General features: G+C 44.6%; 1 protein-coding gene across 3 annotated transcripts in view; it reads left to right on the top strand.

Annotated features, from left to right (window-relative positions):
• Positions 1 to 24,363, top strand: part of xxylt1 (xyloside xylosyltransferase 1) — a 128,291-nt gene that overhangs the window by 59,965 nt on the left and 43,963 nt on the right. For all 3 annotated transcript variants that reach the window (XM_060941764.1, XM_060941762.1, XM_060941763.1), the window contains exon 4: positions 17,063 to 17,195. In XM_060941764.1, the coding sequence (XP_060797747.1) occupies positions 17,063 to 17,195 (133 nt within the window). The remainder of the gene's footprint in view (positions 1 to 17,062; positions 17,196 to 24,363) is intronic.

Below are 24,363 nucleotides of genomic sequence, written 5' to 3'. Positions count from 1 at the left end.
TCACCGGCCACGGGGCTTGAACCTGGACTTTCTTGCTCTGAGGCAACAGCACTAACCACTACACCACTGTGCTGCCCCTGGTTTTTCCGATGTAAATAAAAATATAATTTTAACAGGGTGTGTACCTTTTTACATCCACTGTATGCTGATGCATCAACCTGATTTTTGATGACTTTTGCAACTGTACAACGTCCGTACATATAAGCGACAAACATGTACCACCACAGGGAACCTGATCGTAAGTGCAAGGCAACGTCTCTCATAAACACTTGACCACCAGAGAACAAAATCTGTATCTTTAATTAACATGACATGGTTGGAAACAAATACCCAGTTTTTTAATGTTTACAGACTGTGCTCTGAACATTACACACCTTGCTCCACTCATCCAAGGGTGCAAACCTGTACAGTTCACCCAAACATCCACCATTAGCCTCTGTGCTCAAAGTCTTGTGCTAAACCACAGTTCAACCAATGCACCGAGCACAAACAAAACACACTTGATAAACAGCGTACACAAACTTTACATTGTGCACGAATGATATATCAGGATGACGCACAGCAAAGCTTTATATCATACGATGCTGAACCTCTGACGGAGGCACATGGTGAATATAAACAGCAGCGAGTGTCTGTAGCAGACCAAATACAGCTTCCTGGGCTGACCGCTCCACCCGGAACATGAATGATGGCTCTGGCCACCACTTACAAACACATTTTAGACTCATTGGGAGCTCCACTTTTAGGCAGTGCCTATACAGTGGAGCGTCATTATAACACGGTAGTTGAGATCCAAAGAATCCAACCATGTTATGAGTGAACCTGTGTTATAATGGTTTGGAAATTCTGGCACGGCTTGAGTAGAAAACATTCGATAAGCTTTCATGGTCCTACCTGTGGGCTTCTCTCTTCAGGTAACATCTCCACTCAGCATTACCGGCCATGCCCACTCTCACTTCCTCTTATTAACTTTCAATGACTGTCATTGGCTGTTGCCGATCACCTGCTTCTCCCCTGTGTGTATTTAAGCTGCAGTTCTCCCAAGCCTCAGTGTCAGATTGTCTGCAACTTCCAGCGTGATAACCTGCTCTGTGTTCCTACTACTCTGACTCCTGACGATATTCTGTTCCGTCTGACTCTGTCTGCTCTCCAGCCCCGGTAACCTGATCTGCCTTCTGTCCTGTCGACTTTGCCTCTTGCCTGCCTCTCCTGTACCTTCGCCTGATCTCCAGCTTGCCCAGCCCTGCTGCTCGCCTGCCTCTCCATCAGCCCGGTGTGAGCAGCCCTGCCTGGAGCCCTGCTCTTCAGCCCCGGTAACCTGACCCTGCATTTCTGTCCCCTATCTTGCTATCTGATCTGTGACTCTGTGTTCCAGCCTGCTCACTAACTCTAGCCTGCTGAGGGACTACTGCTGGGAGACTGCCTGAAACCCAAGTGCTGTCAGCCTATAGCCACACCTCTCTGACAACACCTGATCCCGTCTGATCTCAGAAGCTAAGCAGGGTCGGGCCTGGTCAGTACTTGGATGGGAGACCTCAGACATCACCAGCACACTCCCACCAGCCATCCCTGCCTCTCAGTCCTCCTGCCACTGAACTTCACACACACACACATTCTCCCAACTCCCTTTTCCCCTGTTATTATTAAACTGTGGTTTGAGTGCATTTGATCTCCTCTCCTGTCTGGTCCTTGACAGAACGATCTGACCAAGACATGGAGTCAGCGCCCGAACCCTCTGCCCTAGACCGGCTGCAGTGCACCGAAGGAGATGTCAGTCGGATGTCTGCCGACGTTGCAGCCCTGATCCAGCTTGGTCATCATCAGCAGCAACAGCTCCAGCAACAACGACTGGACCAAGCACTCCAGCTGCTCACCGCCCTAGCACCCCCTGCTCCTCCGAGTCAACCATCGCTGCCCCTCATTGCATCAGCCCCTGTCATACCCGCCGCTGACTGGCCAGCTCCGGGAGGTGCTCCTGCTGCACTCGATGCCCCGGAACCCAAGGTCGGCAGTCCGGAGAGTTTTGACAGTGACCCCTCCCAAGTCCATGCTTTCCTGACCAGCTGCCGGTTGCTGTTCGACCTGCAGCCCAGAACCTTCGCGTCGGAGGCAGCGAAGGTGGCCTTCGTCATCACTCGTCTGCCTGGCTGTGCCCACCTGTGGGGGACTGCTGAGTATGAACGCCGGACATCGGTGTGTGCCTCCTTCTCCCTGTTTGCAGCGGAGATGATTAAGGTCTTCGACCTGGGCTCGTCGGCGGTAGAGGTATCCGGAGGACTGATGAGTATTCGCCAAGGCAGACGAACAGTGGCTGACTACTTGATCAATTTCTGGACCTTGGCCCAGCGCAGCAAGTGGAACATGCAGGCGCTGGTGGACGCCTTTCTGCACAGCCTGGCCGACTACATGAAGGACGAATTGGTCTCGTATGAACAACCGTCGACACTCGATGAGGCCATCGCCCTGGCCGTCCGCATTGACTGCCGGGTCCAGACCCGTCGACGAGAGAGGGCCCGCCAGACTCAGTCAGTCATCAGCGCACGGAGAAGCCCGAGCTCACCGGACATAGGAGGGGCCCGGCTGAGCTCAATGATCATCCAATCCTCCACCAGCCTGAAACCTATGCTCCAAGTTTGCCTTTGTCTGTTGGATTCCACCCACACCCTGGCCGCCCTGGTTGACTCTGGCGCCGAGGCTAACATCATGGACACCGAGCTTGCGCGCCAGTTGGGTCTGCAAAGCCATGGCTTATCCTCTCCTGTTCCAGCCAGGGCGCTGGATGGCCATCTCCTTGGCACCGTCACCCGCCTCACTGCCCCTGTCCCGATGACTCTGTCAGGCAACCACCACAAAACCATCCAGTTTCACCTGCTCCGTTCCCCCGGCCAACCTCTCATCCTGGGCTATCCATGGCTCCACCAGCACAGTCCTCACCTCGACTGGGCCACTGGAGCGATAAGAGAATGCGGCAAGGACTGCCACCGGACCTGCTTACGAGCCTCCACTCTAACCCCTTGTACTCCTACTGCCAGCTCTGCCCCCGACCTCATTAATGTCCCAGTGTGTTATCACAGCCTTCGGGAGGTATTCAGCAAAGCCAAGGCCACTTCCTTGCCTCCTCACCGGCCCTACGACTGCACCATTGATCTCCTCCCAGGCACTGCACCACCCAAGGGCCGTCTCTACTCTCTGTCCGCCCCGGAAAGGAAGGCGATGGAGGCCTACATCAGTGACTCTCTGGCTGCCGGCCTCATCCGTCCATCCTCTTCTCCTGCTGGTGCTGGGTTCTTCTTCGTGGGAAAGAAGGATGGATCCCTGCGCCCCTGCATCGATTACAGGGGCCTCAACGACATCACCGTCAAGAACCGATACCCTCTCCCACTGCTTACCTCCGCCTTCGAGCTGCTCCAGGGAGCCACGATCTTCACCAAACTCGATCTCCGGAATGCCTACCACCTGGTTCGGATAAGGGAGGGAGACGAGTGGAAGACCGCGTTCAACACCCCCACCGGTCACTATGAATACCGGGTGATGCCGTTTGGCCTTACCAACCCGCCAGTGGTATTCCAGTGTAGGTGGAATTGGGATTAATTAAATTATAAATTATGTAATAATTGATAATTGAATTAATCAATTTATAATTAAAGATCAGTCTCATAAAATCTTAAATTATTAATCTTAATATTCACTGTGAATGGTTGCATTCAAGATTAATGGTAGCTCTGCATTAGATGGGAAACCCAGTTGTATACAAAAGCTAAATTTGAAGGAAAAAGGAGTTCTAAATAGTTGACCTTGTGAATAAACAACAGGAACAAGTAAAATGTAATTCAATTTGATTAGCTTTTATTTGTCTACTACTCACTAATAAGAATCTCACAAAATACATTCAATGTCAGGCAAAGGTAATAACAAGGCACAACAATGGAACAATTACAGCTGGGCCGTAGGTTTGGGGCAGGAGAGAGGGGGAGAGAGAGAGAAAGAGAGAGATAGGAAAAGAGAATCCCTTGTGTGTGCGCATGTGTGTGTGTGTGTGTGTCTAGGGAAAGCCGATGTGTGTGTGTGTGTGTGTCTAGGGAAAGCCGATGCGTGCGTGTGTGTAGGTGTGTGTGTGTGTGTGTGTATCTGTGGGCAGATGCTAACGACTAGCCACTCTAGCAATGCTTAAGCAAAATGGCGGTCAGTGCCTAGATGTCGTAAACTAGGTGACGTATCACAGGTAGCTCAATGAGGGAGGTACCAAAATGGCGTCGGGGAATATGGCGCCTGCAGGCCTAGTCGAGAACACAAGCCTACCAGCTAGCGTATCACCCTGAGGTAGCTAGCAATGAGTTGCTAATGAGAATCTGGCCACGTTACAGCTGGATCCAAACACTGTGCTTAACAACAATTTCCAACAGACTATCTAGGCAAAGAACTCAACGCGAGGGGGAGAGAGAGAGAGAGGGGAAGAGTAATAGGTGTTGGATGGAGAGGACTAGGCCTTGTAGCGGTCCAGCCTCGGGGCTTAAAATAACAAACTTGTCGCTGCGCTGCTAATCAGATAGGGAAGCTAGCAATGGAGTTAAGGAAAGACATAAACATGCAAGATACCCTGTTTAACAAGTTCAAAGAAAAACAGAACCAAAACAAACAATAAAAGACACCTTCTGTGTCTGAGCGGGTATGCTAAACAGCTCAAAACTTAAACATGACCCTAACAACCATCTGAATAAGCTACAAATTACTAAAATTTGCCCAAGTGCCTACTCAATGCGATGGAAGTTCGTTCTCCGATGTCTGTGCTGAGGGTCGCGGTCCGAGGAGAGGAGGTTAGCGGCGAGTTGCGTCCAACCGCGGCTAAACGAAGCAGGGAGATGGAGGCCTAGCTGGTCCACGGTGCTTCGGGAGAAACCTCCAGTGATGCGTCAACGAGAAAAAGGCTGAGAGGAGCGAAGCTGTCCACAAATGCCTCTTAGCGTGGAAAACTACTTAACTGTAGTTGAACTTTGCAAAGGTTTAGAATCAAAACCACTATATCACTGAAACCTAGCGGGTCGTTCAAAAGTTCAGCCGAAACTAATTTGAACAGGCTGTTCTCAGACAATAGCGGTTAGTCTCAACACTGTAGCGAGCGTGCCTACAGTCCTTCCGACCACTCCAGTAGTCAGAACATGAGAGAGTGAATCGAGGCGCTCTCGATACAGTTAAAGCAGTTCCACTTTACGTCACATCCGGGTGAAGCGCGCAAGGAATTGTGGGATCGTTATGGGGCGCTGGCAAGTTACCAACACCAGGCTCTGGTGAATGATGTCCTGCGAGATATGTTGAACAAGTTCATGTTCGTTTTCCTCGACGACATCCTGATCTTCTCAAAAACCCTGTCCAAACACACCCAGCATGTCCAGCAAGTGCTCCGTCGTCTCCTTGAAAACTCCCTCTTCGTCAAGGCAGAGAAGTGTGAGTTTCATGCCAAGTCTGTGGTGTTCCTGGGGTACATCGTGGCAGAGGGGAGCATCCAGATGGACCCTGCCAAAGTCTCAGCAGTGACTTCATGGCCAGTACTAGAGAGCAGGAAGAAGCTTCAGCAGTTCCTGGGCTTCGCTAATTTCTACAGGAAATTCATTCGTAATTACAGCACCGTTGTGTCACCCCTCACCGCCTTGACCAGCACCAAACAGCCCTTCACCTGGACTCCGGCTGCCAATGAAGCCTTTGCCACCCTCAAGGCTCGGTTCACCACTGCTCCCGTCCTCCAGATGCCAGATGCGGAGCGGCAATTCATCGTTGAGGCGGACACCTCGGATGTGGGAGTTGGGGCAGTGCTCTCACAGAGGTCAGCGGATGACAACAAACTCCACCCCTGTGCGTTCTTCTCCCGCCGACTATCGCCGGCCGAACGCAATTATGACATAGGCAACCGGGAACTGCTGGCGGTCAAGCTCGCCCTGGAGGAATGGTGTCACTGGCTGGAGGGGTGCGTAGTCCCATTCCTGGTCTGGACAGACCATAAGAATCTGGAATACATCTGCACCGCCAAACGACTCAACCCCAGACAGGCCTGCTGGGCTCTCTTTTTCACCAGATTCAATTTCACCCTTTCATACCGGCCCGGATCTCGCAACACCAAGCCTGACGCACTCTCCCGCCAGTTCCAGAAGGATGATGCCTCCTCCAAGGATCCGGCTCCCATCCTACCTGACCCCTGTATCGTTGCTGCTCTGACCTGGGACATCGAAGAACGAGTGTGGGAAGCCCTCCGTGACCAACCCAGCCCCAGTGCATGCCCTGCAAGTCGCCTCTTTGTTCCTGAAGACCTGTGATCCCAGGTTATACAATGGGGACACGACTCCTGTCTAGCCTGCCACCCTGGTTCCACTCGCACCTACCACCTGCTCGCCCAACGGTTCTGGTGGCCATCTATGAGCAGGGATGTGTGAGACTTCGTCCGAGCCTGCCCTACCTGTAATCAGAATAAATCCTCCAGCCGGCCTCCTGCCGGTTTGCTCCAGCCTCTGCCCGTGCCTATGTGACCCTGGTCCCACGTTTCCCTGGATTTTGTTACGGGTCTGCCCCCTTCTAACGGGATGACTGTCATACTCACCATCGTGGACCGTTTTAGCAAGATGGCACACTTTGTTCCCCTCCCAAAACTACCGTCGGCCAAAGAGACCGCCCAGCCCGTCCTGCAGCATGTCTTCCACATCCATGGGCTGCCCAGGGACATCGTTTCGGACCGGGGGCCGCAATTCACCTCCTCTTTCTGGAAGGAATTCTGTCACCTGCTCAGGGCCAGCCTCACCTCCGGATTCCGACCCCAGTCCAACAGCCAGTCTGAGCGGACTAACCAGGAGTTGGAGAAGGCACTTCGGTGCATGGTGTCACGCAACCCTAGGGCCTGGTGTGAGCACCTGCTGTGGGTGGAATACTCTCACAACTCCCTCACCAGCTCAGCCACTGGACTGTCCCCATTCCACTGCGTGTATGGCTACCAACCACCCCTGTTCCCCAGCCAGGAGGGAGAGGTCACCTGCCCGTCTGCCCTCACCTATGCACGCTGATGCCGCCGCACCTGGTCTCAAGCCCGCGCTGCACTCCTCAAGTCAGTCACCAGCTACTCCATTGGAGCCAACTGGCAGAGGACGCCTGCGCCCACCTACCGGGTGGGCCAGAAGGTGTGGTTGTCAGCCAAGGACCTGCCCCTCCAGGTGGAGTCTCGTAAGCTGGCACCTCGGTTCTTCGGACCATTTCCGATCCAGAGGATAATCAGCCAGTCTGCTGTCCAGCTCCGACTGCCCAAGTCTATGAGAGTGCACCCCACCTTCCACGTCTCAAAGATTAAGCCAGTGCACAAGAGCCCACTGGTCCCAGCTGCACCTTCTCCTCCTCCTTGTCTCATCGATGGTGGCCCGGTCTACTCCGTCCGGCGACTGCTGAAGTCACGGCACAGGGGCAGGGGCCTCGAATACCTGGTGGATTGGGAGGGCTATGGTCCTGATGAGAGGATGTGGGTTCCTGCTGGGAGAATTTTAGACCGTACCCTCATCAGCACCTTTCATCGCCTGCATCCGGACCAGCCGGCCAACCGGAGGGGTCGACCAAGGGGTCCTTGTTGGAATGACGATGCGCCAACCGCTACTGTCCCCGAGTCCGATTCTGAACCAGATCCTGAGGCCTTGGACACTGACCCTGACCGGTCAGAGGAGTTCTGACCCTCCACCGGTATTCCCCCTCCTCCCGCCCGTCTTGATGGATCTGTGGCTAGGGACTTCTGGAGCCGTCCCTTGAGGGGGGGTTCTGTCATGGTCCTACCTGTGGGCTTCTCTCTTCAGGTAACATCTCCACTCAGCATTACCGGCCACGCCCGCTCTCATTTCTTCTTATTAACTTTCAGTGACTGTCATTGGCTGTTGCCGATCACCTGCTTCCCCCCTGTGTGTATTTAAGCTGCAGTTCTCCCAAGCCTCAGTGTCAGATTGTCTGCAACTTCCAACGTGATAACCTGCTCTGTGTTCCTACTACTCTGACTCCTGACGATATTCTGTTCCGTCTGACTCTGTCTGCTCTCCAGCCCCGGTAACCTGATCTGCCTTCTGTCCTGTTGACTCTGCCTCTTGCCTGCCTCTCCTGTACCTTCTCCTGATCTCTAGCTTCCCCAGCCCTGCTGCTCGCCTGCCTCTCCATCAGCCCAGTGTGAGCAGCCTTGCCTGGAGCCCTACTCTTCAGCCCCGGTAACCTGACCCTACATTTCTGTCCCCTATCTTGCTATCTGATCTGTGACTCTGTGTTCCAGCCTGCTCACTAATTCCAGCCTGCTGAGGGACTACTGCTGGGAGACTGCCTGAAACCCAAGTGCTGTCAGCCTACAGCCACACCTCTCTGACAACGCCTGATCCCGTCTGATCTCAGAAGCTAAGCAGGGTTAGGCCTGGTCAGTACTTGGATGGGAGACCTCAGGCGTCACCACCACACTCCCACCAGCCATCCCTGCCTCTCAGTCCTCCTGCCACTGAACTTCTCACACACACACATTCTCCCAACTCCCTTTTCCCCTGTTATTATTAAACTGTGGTTTGAGTGCATTTGATCTCCTCTCCTGTCTGGTCCTTGACATAAGCTTTATTTTCTTTAGGTAAACCAGTCCCCTGAAGAAATTGCAAGAACTACGAGTTACCTTGCTGATAACTTTTTTTTTTTTTTTTTAAATTGTTGACTGTCAATGTAACAAATAATCTGTAATAAAAAAAATTTGTTCACACCTGCGCACTTTAAACTCTCATGCGGTTCCACTGTTTGAGCAGCACGCGCCTCAAAGACTGATTACATGTACTTGTCCCGGATTAAAGCAGTGGATGCTATTATTTAAATAAATTTTATTTGCATGTATAAATTTTGGTCTTTAGAAAACTTTTTTTTTTTCTCTACAGTGACATCCTATGTTTGCATTGCAAGGTATTAAAAAGCCAAATTTTGGCCTGCTCTGAACAATTGTAAGCATCATTCTATACAGTGTGGTAGCACTGCTGAGTTAATTATAAGTCATTATAAAATTACAGTAGCAGTGAGAAAAATATGGACAATTGTGTTATAATTAACTGCATGTAATGACAAATCAGTGAGAAGTGTTCGAAGAATAGAACAAACATTATCGTGCAGCAAACAGTTCAAGCATAGCGCATGACACAGCACATTTTAGTCCTGGGTTTTTCTGAAAAAGTCAAACTTTTGTTTGTTGAAATCTCATGTGAGCCTTTAGTTGGATGGAATGAATCATGTTTCGTAGAGGCGTGATGTTCACCCCAGAAGTATCGTTGCATTCAAACCATCTTAATGAATTTTCAAGTAACTCTTCTTCCGAGTCTGAGACTGTTGTTCTCAAACACAACGGCATCAAGTTAACCCTCTGGGGTCTGAGGGTATTTTCTGGCACTCTGATGTTGGTATGCTCTGATTTTGTTGTTAATTTCAACAAATCTAAGCAGTATTTTCAAAGTCATATGACTTTTTTTGTATTCAGCACAAGTTCAGCTACAATAATATCTCTGTAGTATGTATGTCATGATTGTACTTTAACAAAACAGATAAATAAAGATGTTGTAAAAAGCAGTTTTAGAACTGTATTGGAATGTGTGAAAAAAACATGACCTTACCCATTGTGGCGAACCATTTTGATCACTTGAGGTGATTATGTTCAGTCTTAGGAATTGATCAAGCACAAAATCTTAAATCTGCTCCATTGATTTGGACAATTAACTGGCCATCAAAAAATTTATGTCCTATTGTTTTGGGATAAAGGGTTGGCAGTGGGAGGAGTATTCAATGAAAAGGGTAAAAAAAAAAATCCATTCCATTCAATGAGAAAAGTGAAAACCCCTCTCACTGCCAACTCTCAATCCCATCAGGTCAAGTGATCAAAACAGTTCATCAGAATGGATAAGGTCATGTTTTTTCACATATTCCAACACGCTTCTAAAAGTGCATTTTACAACATCTTCGTTTATCGGGTATTTGACTCTATTCAGTGTGTCTTGAAATTAACTCTTGTACTATTTTACTCAGTTCAGAGCCACAACCAACTCTGTTACACAATTACTCTGTAATTTTGCTCCAACTCCAAATTGTACTCGCTAAACTCAAAATAGAGCAAAATTAACTATTTTTAAGGAAAATACTTTTAACTCTGGAAAAAATTGCTCATTTTTTTCCGTGTATGCACAACAGCATGCACACATCAACCGATCTGCTCATCAGAAATAGAAGAAATATTTACACTTACTCGAGTTGATATTTGGCTGGATCGAGTCGAAGTTAAAATAAAAAAAGGAAAAGAAAAAAGGCACCGCTCATCATCAGTGTCACAGTTCTCAAGATTGAATTGAATCGCTGTCCTGAATCATCCGAAGTGCATAAAATCCGCGTGCCATCTTGCAATAAGTTTTACCTCCAAACAGGGAGCCTAAACTGTGGCTGACAGATTTTTATCGTGTTTTGTGGTGGGAAAGCCCACTGTAAAGAGAAACCAATCAAAACTGAAAGAGTGAAAGTGATTACCATGCCATTACCATGTGAATAGTCTTTTATGAATGCGTAAGTGGGTGCTCAGTATTCCGGTGTGACTGAGTAAGGGGACAAGTTTTATGTTTCATTTAATTTGGGTCATTTTAAAAATATATAATATTATTTGGCAGTGGGCACATAGGAAAGTATAAAGTTTCTGTAATTATGTTTATCATACTTCTATGATTAAAAACTTGCAAAAATATACATGACCAACTCATTCTAAACCTTCCAAGCTTCACTGGTGAAGTTCTTGACCCCAGAGGGTTAAATTAAAATTTTGGGAGCCATGGGCTGACGATGTGACAGCTGTTTTTCGTGTAATGGCAATCCGTATTATTACAACACTCAACTGTATATATAAAATATTAAGCTAAAATATATTATTTTAAAGAGGTAAACAGGATAAATATCTACAACCCTGATTCCAAAAAAGTTGGGACAAAGTACAAATTGTAAATAAAAATGGAATGCCATGATGTGGAAGTTTCAAAATTCCATATTTTATTCAGAATAGAACATAGATGACATATCAAATGTTTAAACTGAGAAAATGTATCATTTAAAGAGAAAAATTAAGTGATTTTTAAATTTCATGACAACAACACATCTCAAAGTTGGGAGAAGGCCATGTTTACCACTGTGAGACATCCCCTTTTCTCTTTACAACAGTCTGTAAACGTCTGGGGACTGAGGAGACAAGTTGCTCAAGTTTAGGGATAGGAATGTTAACCCATTCTTGTCTAATGTAGGATTCTAGTTGCTCAACTGTCTTAGGTCTTTTTTGTCGTATCTTCTGTTTTATGATGCGCCAAATGTTTTCTATGGGTGAAAGATCTGGACTGCAGGCTGGCCAGTTCAGTACCCGGACCCTTCTTCTACGCAGCCGTGATGCTGTAATTGATGCAGTATGTGGTTTGGCATTGTCATGTTGGAAAATGCAAGGTCTTCCCTGAAAGAGATGTCATCTGGATGGGAGCATATGTTGCTCTAGAACCTGGATATACCTTTCAGCATTGATGGTGTCTTTCCAGATGTGTAAGCTGCCCATGCCACATGCACTAATGCAACCCCATATCATCAGAGATGCAGGCTTCTGAACTGAGCGCTGATAACAACTTGGGTCGTCCTTCTCCTCTTTAGACCGAATGACACGGCGTCCCTGATTTCCATAAAGAACTTCAAATTTTGATTCATCTGACCACAGAACAGTTTTCCACTTTGCCACAGTCCATTTTAAATGAGCCTTGGCCCAGAGAAGACGTCTGCGCTTCTGGATCATGTTTAGATACGGCTTCTTCTTTGAACTATAGAGTTTTAGCTGGCTACGGCGGATGGCACGGTGAATTGTGTTCACAGATAACGTTCTCTGGAAATATTCCTGAGCCCATTTTGTGATTTCCAATACAGAAGCATGCCTGTATGTGATGCAGTGCCGTCTAAGGGCCCGAAGATCACGGGCACCCAGTATGGTTTTCCGGCCTTGACCCTTATGTACAGAGATTCTTCCAGATTCTCTGAATCTTTTGATGATATTATGCACTGTAGATGATGATATGTTCAAACTCTTTGCAATTTTACACTGTCGAACTCCTTTCTGATATTGCTCCACTATTTGTCGGCGCAGAATTAGGGGGATTGGTGATCCTCTTCCCATCTTTACTTCTGAGAGCCACTGCCACTCCAAGATGCTCTTTTTATACCCAGTCATGTTAATGACCTATTGCCAATTGACCTAATGAGTTGCAATTTGGTCCTCCAGCTGTTCCTTTTTTGTACCTTTAACTTTTCCAGCCTCTTATTGCCCCTGTCCCAACTTTTTTGAGATGTGTTGCTGTCATGAAATTTCAAATGAGCCAATATTTGGCATGAAATTTCAAAATGTCTCACTTTCGACATTTGATATGTTGTCTATGTTCTATTGTGAATACAATATCAGTTTTTGAGATTTGTAAATTATTGCATTCCGTTTTTATTTACAATTTGTACTTTGTCTCAACTTTTTTGGAATCGGGGTTGTATTTGCATATTGTATCAGAAATAACCAATTAACCTTTTAGTGAATAACCTAAAAACCTGTTCTCTTCCTATCCATCACACCTATTATGCACAGCTAATGTGTACCAAGATCTCGGATGAGCAAGTTTGTCCTTTCGAGCTCAGTAGCATAACACACAGAGTTATTGTGTGGAGACTGAGCATGGTTAACATGTTTTTGCATTGGTCACTCTCCGTTTCTTGTTTGAATTGCCCTGATACTGAGGTCCTGAGTGTCTGGTTCTGACCGTTGTTTCTCCCTCATTGTTGAAGTTGCTTTCTGTGCACTCAGTTTAGAAGTGATGTTTGCATTTTCACTGTGAGCACTATTATCTACACCAGTAATCCTCCACATTGACTGATTTTAATGCAGCAAGCCCAACACTGTAGATGAGCTGATGCTAGCATTTGGTGTTGTGATACAGAGTAACAGCAGCACATGCAATGTTGTAATGAACTGTGTGCACTGCAGTGTTTGTACAGTAAGGACAATTCATGTCATATCAGAGACACATTGGGCAGACAAAAACCTGGCCTGAATGAAAGCGTCAAAAGGCTTTTTGCGAAATGCAAGTCACCAAGACGGGACTGGATGCAAAGTATTTTACTTATGGCACGATATTAACTCGCCATCTTCGTAAATGCAGTTCAGCTTTACAAAATTAGGGGTCAGAGGTGACCAGTGCCAAGGACAGACTCCCTGAGACGTAATGAGGAAGAGAAACCTTGAGGGAAACGAGAAAAAATTATCTTTCTTTGAGGAATATTGTTTTTAAACATTTTGATAATTTTCTCACACATTTGTTGACAAACTGGAGATTCTCGGCTCATCTTTGCTCTTCAAAGACTAGCCCTGTGTCCGAAATCGTTCCCTACTCACTACAGTGGTGCTTGAAAGTTTGTGAACCCTTTAGAATTTTCTATATTTCTGAATAAATATGACCTAAAACAACATCAGATTTTCACACAAGTCCTAAAAGTAGATAAAGAGAAACCAGTTGAAGAAATGAGACAAAAATATTATACTTGGTCATTTAATTATTGAGGAAAAGGATCCAATATTACATACACTATATTGCCAAAAGTATTTGCTCACCCATCCAAATGATCAGAATCAAGTGTTCCAATCACTTCCATGGCCACAGGTGTATAAAATCAAGCACCTAGGCATGCAGACTGTTTTTACAGTTTGGAGCTGGCTCCTTCCTCTTCCAACATGACTGTGCACCAGTGACACAAAGCAAGGTCCATAAAGGCATGGATGACAGTGTCTGGTGTGGATGAACTTGACTAGCCTGCACAGAGTCCTGACCTCAACCCGATAGAACACCTTTGGGATGAATTAGAGCGGAGACTGAGAGCCAGGCCTTCTCGTCCAACATCAGTGTGTGACCTCACAAATGCGCTTCTGGAAGAATGGTCAAAAATTCCCATAAAAACACTCCTAAACCTTGTGGACAGCCTTCCCAGAAGAGTTGAAGCTGTTCTAGCTGCAAAGGGTGGACCGACGTCATATTGAACCCTATGGATTAGGAATGGGATGTCACTTAAGCTCATATGTGAGACAAGGCAGGTGAGCAAATACTTTTGGCAATATAGTGTATCTGTAATTGGCAAAAGTATGCATGAACCTTTGCTTTCAGTATCTGGTGTGACCCTCTTGTGCAGAAACAACTGCAACTAAACGTTTCCGGTAACTGTTGATCAGTCCTGCACACCCGCTTGGAGGAATTTTAGCCCATTCCTCCATATAGAACAGCTTCAACTCTGGGATGTTGGTGGGTTTCCTCACAAGAACTGCTCGCTTCAGGTCCTTCCACAGCATTTCGATTGGATTAAGGTCAGGACTTTGACTTGGCCATTCCAAAACATTAACTTTATTCTTCTTTAACCATTCTTTGGTAGAACGACTTGTGTGCTTAGGGTCGTTGTCTTACTGCATGACCCACCTTCTCTTGAGATTCAGTTCATGGACAGATGTCCTGACATTTTCTTTTAGAATTCACTGGTATAATTCAGAATTCATTGTTCCATCAATGATGGCAAGCCGCTCTGGCCCAGATGCAGCAAAACAGGCCCGAACCATGATTCTGCCACCACCATGTTTCACAGATGGGATAAGGTTCTTATGCTGGAATGCAGTGTTTTCCTTTCTCCAAACATAACACTTCTCATTTAAACCAAAAAGTTCTATTTTGGTCTCATCTGTCCACAAAACATTTTTCCAATAGCCTTCTGGCTTGTCCACATGATCTTTAGCAAACTGCAGACGAGCAACAATGTTCTTTTTGGAGAGCAGTGGCTTTCTCCTTGCAACCCTGCCATGCACACCATTTGTTGTTCAGTGTTCTCCTGATGGTAGACTCATGAACATTAACATTAGCCAATGTGAGAGAGGCCTTCAGTTGCTTAGAAGTTACCCTGGGTTTCTTTGTGACCTCGCCGACTATTACAGACCTTGCTCTTGGAGTGATCTTTGTTGATCGACCACTCATGGGGAGGGTAACAATGGTCTTGAATTTCCTCCATTTGTACACAATATCTCTGACTGTGGATTGGTGGAGTCCAAACTCTTTTCCAGCTTGATGAGCATCAACAACACTTTTTCTGAGGTCCTCAGAAATCTCGTTTGTTCGTGCCATGATGCACTTCCACAAACATGTGTTGTGAAGATCAGACTTTGATAGATCCCTGTTCTTTAAATAAAACAGGGTGCCCACTCACACCTGATTGTCATCCCATTGATTGAAAACACCTGACTCTAATTTCACCTTCAACTTAACTGCTAATCCTCAAGGTTCACATACTTTTGCCACTCACAGATATGTAATATTGGATCATTTTCCTCAATAAATAAATGACCAAGTATAATATTTTTGTCTCATTTGTTTAACTGGGTTCTCTTTATCTACTTTTAGGACTTGTGTGAAAATCTGATGTTGTTTTAGGTCATATTTATGCAAAAATATAGAAAATTCTAAAGGGTTCACAAACTTTCAAGCACCACTGTATACAGGCCACTGTATAGTGAGGACGCCATTTTGTAGTGCTGTCCGAAACCTTAGTGAGGATTATTTACACCCTGTATAGTGCGCTGAAAGTATCCCACAATGCATCACGAAAAGTAGTGTACAATAATGGTCACTAACCAAAGAAATATATCCCATCATGCATTGTGGTCACGCTGAAAGAAATCAAATTAAAAGTCTCAAATTTGATTTAATAAAAGGCAGCAGCAAAGAAAGTATTCAGCCTTGATTTAAAAGAACTGAAAGATGCAGGTACTTTGTATTGATTAATGTGGGAAATACGCTCAGTATAATGTATGTATTTATCACAAAATTACATGCATGTATTTATTATTTTGAAAACCCACCAGCCGCCTGATCTGGTACGTTTTAATTGTGTGATGGTAATGACGTAAATACCAGCGCTACAGACTAGTGTCCGAAAGCGTTTTTTCATTTTACCAATGAGCTCACTATGTAGTCCTCTGTATAGTAATTCCCTATATAGTGAGTAGGGAGTAGTGAACGAGTGAGTGATTTCGGACACGGGTAGGCTTTTCCTGGATATTGATTTTGTACCAAATCATGAGTATAATCGCCTGTTGACATCACCTGTTTCAAATCACAACATTATTTAATTGTTTTATCTCATTACTAGCCCTGAACTGCCCCGTCACAACTTTTTTTGGAATATGTGGGCAGCCTGAAACGCAGGAATGGATGCATATTAACAAATTAAATGAAGTTGACCAGATAAAACATGAAACATCTTGGGTTCATTCCGTCTGCAATGAAATACAAGTCAAAGTAAATTTAGAAATCACTGCTTTCTTTTTTTATTTGCAGTTTCCATACTTTTTCTGATTTGGGGTTGTAGGTCAAAAAGGAGTTGCCAATCATTGCGTTCTGTTTTTATTTTCCACAGTGACCCAACCCTTTTTTTTTTCTTTTTTTTTTCTTTTGAATCGGGGTTGTATACGGATCAGGAAAACAATTTCATTTCCTGACCCCATCAATTTTTTCTTCTGATTACGTCACTGCCAGCACAAAACACAATGTGCTTCTGAATCATTTTTAGATACGAGTGTGACTCACTTCAAGCTTAGCAAACAATCCACATGCACACAAGTCAATCCGTTTACAGGAAGTACCCTTCAGGTATTTTAAAAAGTGGAAAAAAGGCGACCATCTGTTTTAGTTGAGCAGTGCGAGGTCTGTTCCTGTGCTGAACAATGGCGGTTGCTGTGTTACGGATCTGCTGTGAATTCTGGAAAATTGTTGGCCTACCGTGGGCCATTTCATTAGTTCCCCCCCCCCAAGTTCATGCAGACTAAGTGTAGAGAGAGAGAGAATGAATCAGTAAAGTAATGACATGCCATTGTTATCAATTTACTGACTACAAGTAACAGCAGGTTTGGGACTTGAGCTCTTCTCTTTGTTCATGCTGTTCATTATTGTCTCTTTTTCTGTTCTCCCAGAGATGAAGCGTATCGTGCAGTTGGACCTGGATCTCAAATACAAAGCTAACATTCGAGACCTGTTCCAACAATTCAAGCACTTCAGTCCTGAAGCAGTGATTGGAATCATCCGAGAGATGCAGCCAGTGTATAGGTATCACTCACTCTCTCTCACACACGCACGCACGCACACACACAAAAAAAAAAACCCTCACAGTGTCCTTATTCTGGAATTCTGGAAAATACAAAACTTCAGTTGTCTTGACCTCTTTCTGCCTGTCTAGCGAAAAGAATAGCCGAAGTACAGACTTACGACCAGTGAGCATCACACCCCTGAAACTGGGGCAGGTTAAAAGCCAAAATGAATGTTCCACCCTTTCAAAATGGACTCCCTCCCCACCCCACCCCCTTCCTCGAACATTGCTCCTGGACTGGCAGTGAAGAGAGCTTTTAGTGTCTTTTTCCCTTGAGCTACTCTAGCACATGAAACAGCAACTGTGGCAGGGAATAAACAAAGGAAGTTCTTCTGGTTTTATATATATATATATATATATATATATATATATATATATATATATATATATAATGTATGGGGGGTCATGGTGAGAGTTTGAATTTCATACAACACAAAAACATGCCATTTAACAGCTGTAATGTAATTAATTCAGGAAAGCTTTGATCAGTCCTTTAACGAGTCTTAGCTGTAGATGTTCAAAGCCAGACGCTGCACTAGATGGCACTCGAGTCATCTGAAAAGCTGTTATTTCCATGTCCGTCTGCTGTCTTCCTTTCCCATCCCCCACTTCCCTTGTTTCTTCATATTTATTTTTTTAGTGCTGCTGCTCTAAAAGATTGACAGGAAAAGTTGTGCAGCCTTTTCATATCAGGGTCTGTCTTGTCTTGTCGATACAGCGGATCCGGCTGTGTGACAGCATGTGCTCCTTGAAATGACTGAACCGAGTTGGACAAGAGTTCAGTGTTTCAAGTCCAGTAGGTTTGTCAGGGTTTTTCCTGATTCGGAATGATGCCGAGGTGACCAACTGTTGTTTAGTTCATGATGACAGGAAAGTAGATTGGGGTAAACCAAAAAAACCCAAAACCCTATGTTACAGTTGTTGCAGCTGTTTTCTTCCTTTGATACGTAATATGTACTATATATTTTACCCATGTTTACATTAGACCGTATTAGCGGATCATCAGATTAACGTTTTTAAAACGATTAGTGTGCACACAGCAACACCAATACACGATTTGCGTGCACACAGCAACACCAATACACGGATACGCTCGGCTCCGCAGGCATCCTGCGCTCCAAATCACTCCGCCCTGAACAGCGAGTGCCCTCTGGAGGGTGCGCACTCCGGCCTTGCGCAGCTCACAGAGCGCGCGAGTGAAGTGCACAAGCCACGATTCGGGACTGAGCCGCTGTGTGTGTGATCCCAGCGCACATCACTTACTACTTGCAAGTGGAAGGATGGCAAGCCTAAAGACAATCATAACTACACAATGGGCAGTATTTGCATCAGTATTTGCAGTATTTTCATACTTTTATACTCTTTAATGAAGGGTGATACAAGGCGGAAGTCCGCACCGTTTTTCAGCAGTCGCATCACATGACCAACGCCAGCGAATCAGGAAGGTGGATGTCACAGTGACTACGTTTACATGCACATCCAAATCGAGCTGCTGTCGGTAATCGAGCTGAAGGTCCCAGCAGGGTGCCAGAGAAATCCAATCCTACATGCAGTGTTTAAATCGAGCTATTGTTATGAGGTGCATTGTGCACCCGAGCCACAGGTGGCGCTACACGCCCCATCGTGTTGGTACACTTCCGGTTGTCGTCATGAAGAAGAGCTATTCAAGAGTATAAACAAAGTGACTACAGGCGGAAATTAGCATGCACTGCTATAACCTGGGACAGACATCTGTCCTGACCACAAGGATAATGTTTAATTTGTACACTGTCCCTTTTAAAAATAAAATAAACTCTAAACTCTAAGAAGAGTGTTTGTAGTTTGTATGTACGAACAGAAGTGTTCCTAATAAAGTGGGCGGCTAAGGTGAAGTGTCATGCCGACCGAGGCTGTTTTTTCGACACAATTCACAGCTATGCAACAGCTGTACAGATGTATTTGGTGATACAGTAAGTGAGCTAAATTTTAACAGTGCAAACAATGCCACAAAAAGAAAAGATTCATGCCATTGTAATGATTCGTTGTCATGCCGACCGAGACTGTTGTGTTTCCCTTGTGGTCTTGTCACTTCCGGAAGGGGCAGTGCTGAAGTAAGTAGCTCGAATACGTAGCTCAACAGGGTATACATGCACTAAGTAGCTCGGCAGAAATCGCATAATCTAGGTCGTGTAGCTCGATTCCGAGAAATCAAGTTCGGTTCAATTTCAGCCGAATTAAGGTGTATACATGGCATTTTGAACTTCGATTTCAGTCGAGCAACGGCAGAAATTCGATTCTCTCTATGTGCATGTAAACGTAGTGAGTGACGTTGTCCAATGAGACGCCAGCTAGAGCTCAGCACAGCGTATCCACGTATTCTGAATGTTTACACAGCACCGGAGCTGACACGATCTGGATTGAATACGTGGACGCTGGCGGATTCCCGTTTCCCGGCGTTTCCAGGCGGTTTAATGTAAACGGACAGTGCATCCATGAAGAAAACGAGACAGATACGGTCTAATGTAAACGTAGCCTTAAAAGACATCTGCGAAGGAACGCATAGTAGTGGATGCCAACATAAACATATTACAAATAATTAACATTTACATGAATTCTTGAAGCACATATTTCGCATAAAAATTAAGCTTAAAAATCAGTTCAGAAAAGAATTTTGAAATCCATAATTGCATGATCGATGGGGTTTGTTTACCATGTTGTAGACAGACATACTCCTGTAGCAGGAGATGCTTTTTACCATGTGATGTGTATCTGTATCATCAGACCATATGTTATCAATATTTAGGCAAATTGTGTTGGTTGGTTGGAACTCTCTTTATTTTCCCATGAACTATCTTTTAAAAATAAGTGTGTTTTCATCAGTCTACAAAGAGTTTATCATGTGTGCATTTGGAAATTGATATGTCCTTTGGGAAATTATGTCATCTAAAAATAAACCCTTGCTTAATATATTCACTAAAACTGCTACAAAAGCATTTCTATTCATCTGTACCAAGAGCATCTCATGGAGACAGTAACGTGAATTTTAACCCCAGCTTTCGAAACAGGACAATAGATGTTTTGGAAGTCTTTCTAGACTTTAGTTTAGTTGTTATGGTTTATATAAGTTATAACACCAATCCTGTTTTAATGAGAGTCAACCCACAATCAATGACGTCAACTCAGTCTTAGTTGAGCAAGTCGGTAACGGTATTTCTTACTTTCACCATGAATTTTTATTTATATGACTTTGGTCTATAGCTGTAAAAGGCCTCGGCCTTAAAACCGATTCCTGCTGTGACGTCATGCACTCAGGGCTGGCTGGCTCTGGGCAGCTTGAATGCCAACTTTGCGGTTGATTTTAACTCTCTCATCGATAGATAGATAGATAGATAGATAGATAGATAGATAGATAGATAGATAGATAGATAGAAAATTTATTTAATTTTAATTCCCATTTATGCAGCATACAAGAGTCAAGGATGGAGATACTATCCACTCAGAAATTTATTTAAAAATAAAGGTTGTGCATGTCTGCTTTAAGAAAGGAAAACCAAAGAATTAAATTGGCATTTGAATGGCTGCTACTGATGATATAACACCTCATACTTTATATATTCGCTGTTGTGAGTACATTCATGACCAGAGATGGACAAAGTACCCAACTTCATTACTTAAGTCAAAGTACAGATCCCACTGGTCAAATGTTACTCCGATACAAGTGAAAGTTATACAGTCAAATTTTTACTTAAGTTAAAGTACTGAAGTACTTGCCTTTAAAAATACTTTAAAAGTACATTTTCTGTCAACGCGCTCTTATATTATTGACACAACGCTTACAAAACCTAATGCCTCTGAAGCAACCGACTGGATTTTCTGACCTAGTTTGTAGAGCTGAAGCTCCACCTGATATGCTAGCAAACTCTTTTCAAACTCGAAATCATATTGGGGAGCTAATGCTACTAGAAAAGAAAGTCAAGTCAAGTTTATTTGTACAGCACTTTTAACAATAAACATTGTCGCAAAGCAGCTTTACAGAATTTGAACGACTTAAAACATGAGCTAATTTCATCCCTAATCTATCCCCAATGAGCAAGCCTGAAAGATTTCTACATTGTGTTTATTTGGCAAGATTATACTCAAACATATTTCTGAAAGGACTTCAGATAAGTTAACTTTATTCATGTTAGTGTAACTCTGTTTTTACATGCTAACTAACATTGTCCAAGTTAACTAGCTACGTGTTAACATTGGCCGAGGACAAGGCTACGGCAACTTGGTGGGCAAATCCATAGAAATTAATTTGACTAACCAGACTGCATAGCTAGCTCTAAAAGCACAGACAACTTCATTGCAAGTTTTCTCTTGGAATAAAACGTTTATATACCTCAATATGCTCCTGCAGGGGACGGCACGGTGGTGTAGTGGTTAGCGCTGTCGCCTCACAGTAAGAAGGTCCGGGTTTGAGCCCCGTGGCCAGTTAGGGCCTTTCTGTGCGGAGTTTGCATGTTCTCCCCGTGTCCGCGTGGGTTTCCTCCGGGTGCTCCGGTTTCCCCCACAGTCCAAAGACATGCAGGTTAGGTTAACTGGTGGCTCTAAATTGAGCGTAGGTGTGAATGTGAGTGTGAATGGTTGTCTGTGTCTATGTGTCAGCCCTGTGATGACTTGGTGACTTGTCCAGGGTGTACCCTGCCTTTCGCCCGTAGTCAGCTGGGATAGGCTCCAGCTTGCCTGCGACCCTGTAGAAGGATAAAGCGGCTAGAGATAATGAGATGAGATGCTCCCGCAGGTCGGACGGCAAGTTTTTGTAGGCTGTGATGTGGTTCGTTTTCAGCAAACATTTAAAACGAAACAAATCTTTCATCCTTTCAGAAAACTGAAACATGGGTTCTAGGTATGGCCATGAAGAACCTCCTCCTTCCATTCTGCCATCAACTGATTGCGTTCAAATAATGCTGCGGAGAAACTGAACTTGATTTTATCCAGTCTATGGACTTGACATAACCCTAGTGATTACTGATGGGCTGTTTCAGTGTCACCTGCGAAAAAACCAATCATGCTTTATAAAAGAAAAGGAAAAAATGTCCACTTTCTAAGCTGTTTCATAGTAACGAGGACCTTGATAGAAATGTAGTGGAGTAAAACGTACGATATTTGTCTTTCAAATGTAGTGAAGTTAGTCATAAGTTTAAAAAAAAAAAAAAACTCAAGTAAAGTACAGATACTCAAAGTGTACTTAAGTACAGTACTCAAGTAAATGTACTTCGTTACTCTCCACCTCTGTTCATGACACAGAACTGTGATCATATTGCTTGGTGTATCACAGACATGAACAGCAGGAAAAGAACTTTCTCTTGCTGTGTTAATTAACACTTGTTCAGGTGTACAGGATTTACCATAGAGGTGAAATCTTCTTACAGGCGCCTCTGTCACTGTGAATACAGCTAAACTGCTGTTTTCAGAAAACATCCAGATCAGTTTTCCTTTGAAAAAGTGGTGAGGACAAACTTGAACGTATCAAAAAGTGTGAGACGGAGTGTCCTTCATGTAAGTGACACCTTTCAGTCAAACTAGAAATTTTTATTGAATAAAACAGCTGTCCTTTTCCATCTATAAGCACACAGTATGAAGATGAAAGCCAAAGTCTTATTTAGTGACAGTGTGATGCATGAATGGAGGAAGTTCTCCCTGTGGAAAGAATCGTCCCCATGTGAGCCGTTTCTCCACAACAAAGAGTCCATAATTAACCACTGAAATGTTAGCAGTGCGTCAGTGAGAGCTGGGTATGGCTGAAGCGATAAGATCTGCCACCTGCACCAACGAGACGGCCCCACTGGGCGACCACAATTAGTGCTTGAACCCAAAGAGCTTTCCATTGGTGTGGCATGTTCATGCCTGTCCAGGTTGGATCATACGGTTACGTAAGGCCGACCATATTTTGCTTCACTTTCTATACTCAGAAAGGCTTTTGGTTGTCACACCTCTCTCCATTTTGCCAGAGCGCTTCTGTTTAAGGCACAAGTTCATGTTTTGCTTCAGAAATAACCTGCAGATTTATCTTGTCATGCATTATCTGCTCTTAATGTGCTTCAAGGAAACTGCAAACCCTAACCCTTTCTCCCGGTCCCCCCCAAAAAAAGAGCTGGTATTAGTCTTTAGGTAGTTTTTTTTTTTTTTTTTCTTAGAGAACAGCTGAACAGTTGCATAAACACAAACAGTATGCATGAATTTTTTAGCACTATTCGTTCAATATTAGATTTTACAAGATTACGTTTTACAGGACACACACAAGTTGTGCTGTTATCTGAAAAGACAATGGGAGTCAACTATCTGGTTAAAAGGAGAATAAAATATCACATCGTGATCTGTCATATTGATGTGCTGTCTTAACACCTCTGTAAATGTTTAATGTTCATAAACTAAATACATACTTGCATATTTTCTGTTTGGAAAAAAAAATTAAAATCTGGTTTCGCTCCTTATATTACAGAGTCCTTCCAGGCCACTTATAGACATGGTTTTCCATGGTGACCTGTAAGTGATCTGATTGCAACCTCTTTCTTTTCTGACAAAGCAAAGAGGAGAACAGGAATGCGATCTGATGGCATGCACCAGAATAGGTTATATTCAGTCACGTGTCTTTTGCTTGCGAGTTTATTTCTGGTGAATGAAGTGGTAGTCAGACAAACCGATTTGGCTGCCGTTATGCAGAGAGCTAGTGAAACCGTCTCGGACTGTTTTCCACAGTTTAGAGGCCAATGCATGATCAAGATATCTTCAGAAAGTTGCTCTTTGTGATGGGATAGATCTTTACACGTTAACAAAGATGGATTTTTCCTATGAGTTGGAAAATGATCCATCCACTGAGTTCCCCGACATCTCAAACTACCTGGTGCTGCAGACATCGTTCTACACCGACACACAGATGAAAACCTGGAAGAGCATGGAGGCATACAACTTTTTATATGGCTGGGTTAAAGATCTGGGGATCAGGATGAATCCTGTATCATTTATGCCTGGGTAAGTCGGCATTTCGTACAGATCATTGCAGTGGTTGTGAGGGCACTACAAGATTTAGTATTGGGTTTAAACAAACCACAGCCACTTGAATCTCAATTTTCTCTGCTCTTCTCTTCCAGGTAAATCATTCAC

This window comes from Neoarius graeffei, chromosome 15 (genome assembly GCF_027579695.1).
Source record: "Neoarius graeffei isolate fNeoGra1 chromosome 15, fNeoGra1.pri, whole genome shotgun sequence".
In the NCBI taxonomy this organism is placed as follows: Eukaryota; Metazoa; Chordata; class Actinopteri; order Siluriformes; family Ariidae; genus Neoarius; species Neoarius graeffei.
This window is presented reverse-complemented; position numbering and strand designations above follow the sequence as displayed.